Source organism: Squalius cephalus, assembly GCF_949319135.1.
Source record: "Squalius cephalus genome assembly, chromosome: 21".
NCBI lineage: Eukaryota > Metazoa > Chordata > Actinopteri > Cypriniformes > Leuciscidae > Squalius > Squalius cephalus.
In genome coordinates, this window is record NC_137142.1 from 34,505,204 (window position 1) to 34,510,119 (window position 4,916).

General features: G+C 38.9%; 1 protein-coding gene across 1 annotated transcript; it reads right to left on the reverse strand.

The window, feature by feature from the left end:
* Window positions 1-1,570: 1,570 nt before the first annotated feature.
* Window positions 1,571-2,850, reverse strand: vox (ventral homeobox; the record flags this gene model as incomplete). Its single annotated transcript, XM_079855836.1, has 3 exons — window positions 2,283-2,850; window positions 1,953-2,173; window positions 1,571-1,819 (listed from the first exon to the last, which is right to left on the reverse strand). The coding sequence occupies exons 1-3, from the start codon at window positions 2,518-2,520 to the stop codon at window positions 1,571-1,573; spliced, it is 708 nt and encodes a 235-aa protein (XP_079711962.1). The 5' UTR covers window positions 2,521-2,850.
* Window positions 2,851-4,916: the final 2,066 nt, after the last annotated feature.

The following is a 4,916-nucleotide window of genomic DNA, read 5'->3' on the forward strand; positions in this document are numbered from 1 at the left end:
GTCCCAATAAAGTGCGGAATACCAGGACCACACACACACTCCCGCGCGCAAGCACACACACACTTGCGCGCGCCTCTATAGCACGCATTGTGTTTATCGTGCAATTTAAACGCGAAAATTAGTTTTTACGTGCATATGATACGCACTGTAAACCCCTTGGATTTGTGGTGTGGGGTGCGTGTGTACACGCAATAATGTGCGTATCATACACACGCGAAAACTGCGTATCATATACACGAAAAAACTCATTTCAGCGTATAAATTGCACGATAAACACAATGCCTGCTATAGAGACGCATTTCCTGCGATCAGGCTGACACACACACACAACCCAGACATGATGGAGCCAGTCTGTTGGGATTGTGTGGAGAGTGTAAACTCATCAATGGGTGACTTAATTAGGACTAATTGTCGAGCATGATCTGCTCGTTAGGTCTCGTTTGAAGTGTCGCGGACACAAACACACACACACAGACACACACACACACACACTGAGGTGACGCGCATATGAAAGCACAGCGGGTCCTGAGGATCAAGAGCCTGGCCTGGTTTCTTTAGGGTTTCTTTGGCGCCTACATTTGATTTAAATAAATCTCACTCATATTATTCTAGATCCTCCTTAATATCCTCTTTATTGTATTGCTGTACATCATAGATGTTTCTATCCAAATAACAATATGCATGCTTCTTTTTTCTCTAAATTAGTCCTTAAAGCATTTCGAGAAAACATGATGGCATTTGTGCAGGTCTAAATGCTTCAAGAGCGAATGCAGCACATTTAGAGGGAAAAGACGCATGCATATTGCTATTTGGATAGAAACATCTGGATGTACAGTGGGTGTCTGTGTAGGTTTTTAAGCAAGACAATAAAAAGCTCTAAAATGGCTTCAAACCATCTTGTTATAATTTGAACCTTGATTTTTCAAGTTTATTTATGCTATATGCTTTTTTCATGCATGTGAAACTTACAAAGTACAACATCCGCCACTGGGACAGTATCCTATCAAAAGGTACTAATGTGTACCGTTTAGGTACTAATATATACCTTTGAGATATTAATATGCACACTTTAGGTACAAAGATGTACCATTTGAAAGAGCACCACCTCAGTGACAGCTTTTACCTTTTTTCTGTCACTAATATCATGGAATCTACTGCTTTTGTTCTTTTTAAAATTTGTTTAAAAAGAGAATATTTTTCTTTCTATTTTGTCTAAACAAAACATCTCATACATTGAATTTTTTTAACGTTTTATGCATGAGATATGGCCTTAAAAAATTGGTTGTGATGACCAAGAGGATCATTAAATTCCTTTAATTCATGTGGAATGATTCAAGAACACTCGTCAGCCACTCAGTTCAGTGAGATCTAATCACTAATCAAATGTGAACTTTAAGCTTGTAAAACACGAACAAATCCGCAAGTAAACTTTGTGCATAAAACATACTTTATTTCTGATCATAAATAAACTCTTCTTTTTAGTTAAACCAGGAATTTTTTTTGTTTTTTTTACAAACTGTACAGATATTGCACACAGGATGTGATGTAAGTGTTTTAAAGGAAAGAGTCTTCAGTAGTAATGTTGCCTTGGCATCATGAGGTGATGATGATGATGATGATGAGGAGGAAGATGTGGCATCACGTGCTGCTGATGCATCAAAGGCCCGTGAGGAGGAAACGGAAGTCGCTGTCTGTCGTAGCAGTGGTACTGAAGCGCGTGCACGTGCGGGAGAACCACGGGAGGCAGCAGAAAGTCCGCGCGCATCTCCTGGACCTCGCGCTTCAGCTTCATCCTGCGGTTCTGGAACCAGGTTCGGACCTGAAGAACAAAAGCACAAGCTCATTTAATAAACGTGTTCTATTGTTAAAGTTCACATCATGCATTTGGAGAGATTGCATGTAAATAAAGTGATCAAGTTATACGATAATAAAGTCAGATGCGCGAGTCTCACCTGTGTTTCTGACAGATTGAGCTTCAGCGCGGTTTTCACTCTCTCTCCCGCGTCCAGATATTTGTGCTTGTTGAAGATTTTCTCAAGTTTGTCGATCTGATCCGGTGTGAATTTGGATCTGATTCTGCGCGTCGCCCCGTCGTGTCCATCATCGACGGACGCGCATTCAGACGCGGCCGCCTCACTCTCATAACCAGACGAATAACCACTGTTTTCTGAAACTGAATGAAATATAACAATACATCGTTAATTATTTACTATTAATAGAATCGTATGCATGGATTACATGCTTTAAAAGAGTCGAATGCACATTAATTATAGCGTACTTACAGCTTGGAGATGAGCAGTTTCTTGGAGTTATGGTCTCTTTTGAGGATTCTGGTTTCTCCTCAGCTTTTGTAAGCTTTGGTTTTGGTTGCAGATAAACCTTGTCATATGATGTTGGAGGTCTGGGTTGAACCACACACGGCACATGAGGCCTGTGCGTCTTTCTCTCCGGCTCCAGAACCGCTCGAGGAGTCGAGTCATGAAAGCTTTGAGCGAGCCAGTCCACAGAAAACTTCTTCATCACGATCGCTGTGCGTGTTTTCTCCGAGAGCAGAGGAAGTGAATCTATCCGAGTAAATCCAAGAGTGTTTCCAGGCCTCCAGAAGCGCCATCCATATATACGGCGCGTCCCGGCATCACATTAACATATGCATGCAGGAGTTAACGCCTGATCGATTCTCAATCATTAGGCCTAATGGCTCGTTATTGAAGTCTTTACATATCCTGTGATTGTGTGAAAGCCTGGCGCCAGCTTGTCTGTGAGAACCTCTGGCTCATCCAGATGTCTGCATCCTCTTCAAACACACATGGAGCGGCAGAACAACTGGATGCAGACAGGGAAACTGCGGCAGTAATAATGCAGAAGCTTCCAGATTAAAGGAGAGAAACGGGAATAACACGCTGAAACGGATATCAAATGTTTTTATACAAAATTGCATCATATACCCAATATATATACTTATTTCAAACACTTGACCAGTATGCATGTAACACTTGACCAGTATGCATGTATGTCTTTATATATATTCAGGATTTGATGAATAAAAAGTAAAAAAAGAAGAAAAATGGCATTTATTTAAAATAGATATCGTTTGTAACAATATAAGCTATTGTTCAAAAGTTTTGGTTCAGTATTTTTTTTCTTTTTATTCAGCAATGGTGTTTTAAATTGATAAAAAATTGTAGTAAAAATGTATATTTCTATTTAAGATTTATATAACATTGCTATTTTGAATAAATGCTGTCCTTTTTAACTTTTTATTTATCAATGAATCCTGAAAAAAGTATCACAAGTTCCAAATAGCATATATATATATATATATATATATATATATATATATATATATATATATATATATATATAGGACAATAAAATGCTGTTTATTTTTTCAACACTTTTTTATCTGCTCCTACATTCTGCCATTTGCTTTGCTTTTATATCAGCCTCTAAATAACATTTTAGTGTTTTTTTGTTTGTTTTTTTACACAAAATGTGTAGTTTCTCTTCGTACAGTGAGATGTGTCTCTGTAGTGTCGATGGAGAGGTGACTGGGGCTCAAATGGCCGCATTAACACACGCGGGTGTCCCGCAGAGTCTCTGGCGCCGCGCCGCAAACATCCCGGATCAAAGGCGGTACAGTAGCGACACAATTAACTGTGATTGACCAGCAGTTCAGATGCAGATTCACACCCGGACAAGCTCAAGGACAACAACTCAGGACAGTGAAAATATCTAACCCTGCAACAGTTTACTTGCATTTGATTTAGGCCTATTTATTTTAGAATGGACTCAATTTTATTATGCAAATGCACAAATATGCACATAGGCCTATGCAGATTTAATGTTACCTGCTGTTTAACGATGTAAACCTTAATTTTACCACGCAATAAGGCAATCCGAAAATCATTTAGCCTACTTGTTTTAATAGTGTTTGATTTTTTTGTTTTTAAATACTTGCATATGATGAGTTGGCAATGCAATTATAATGAGGGAAATATAACAACTAAAATTCAAAAGTCCTCATATAATTTGTTTATTTGAGGTTTCATGATCAAACAAAACAGCACAGATTGTGATTCAATAATATTCGTGATAAATCCTAGTAATGTCATGTGAAGCATGTCTGCAACCGTGTTCTGACTGCAGTTAATCAGGGCTTTCGCCTTATCGGACTGGATTTGAATGAGAAGAGCCTTTGAAAGGATCGTTTAGCTGGACAATGACGATAACGGCATGTTGACTGTTTCCTTTATCACTGATCTATAGTGCAGGAGCTCGAGCTCTTTGACTCGCAATTAAAGCCTTTATCTCGAGCGCTTTGATCCGTTACAGAACAATGAGGAGGGTCGGCCGCGCGCCGCGCGCCAACTGCGCCTCCGGGGGCGCGCGTTTCCTCGCCTCCGCGTGAAACCCCGAAACAAACCGAGGAGGGCAAACTCTCATTATTTAATTCGGATAAAATATCACGTAATCCCAGAAGAGAGTAGATCTGTGAAGTTCTGACAACAGTGAATCATTGGTCAGACAGTCACCAGATCAGCGGCTCACACTGATGGGTTTAAAGAAAACTTTTAAAGCAAAAAAACTAAACAAACAAAAAACACTCGAACAGTGTTACTGAATACAATATGAAGGATTGTGAATGATGATGCTTTTTGTATTAACAAGGCGTTCAAATCCAGTAACTGAAATGTCAATTGAGAGCCATTTTGTTTAGTTTAGTATATATATATATATATCGCTCAAAACTGCAAAAAGAAATATATTCACTCAAAACTGCAAAACTGCCAAAAAAAAAAAAAAAAAAAAAAACCCTGCAAAAACAAAAAAACTATATACAGTATATATATATATATATATTCATCAGATTTCAGTGGCTGAAAAATGGCAGAGAACTGAGACACCCATTTCCCTCC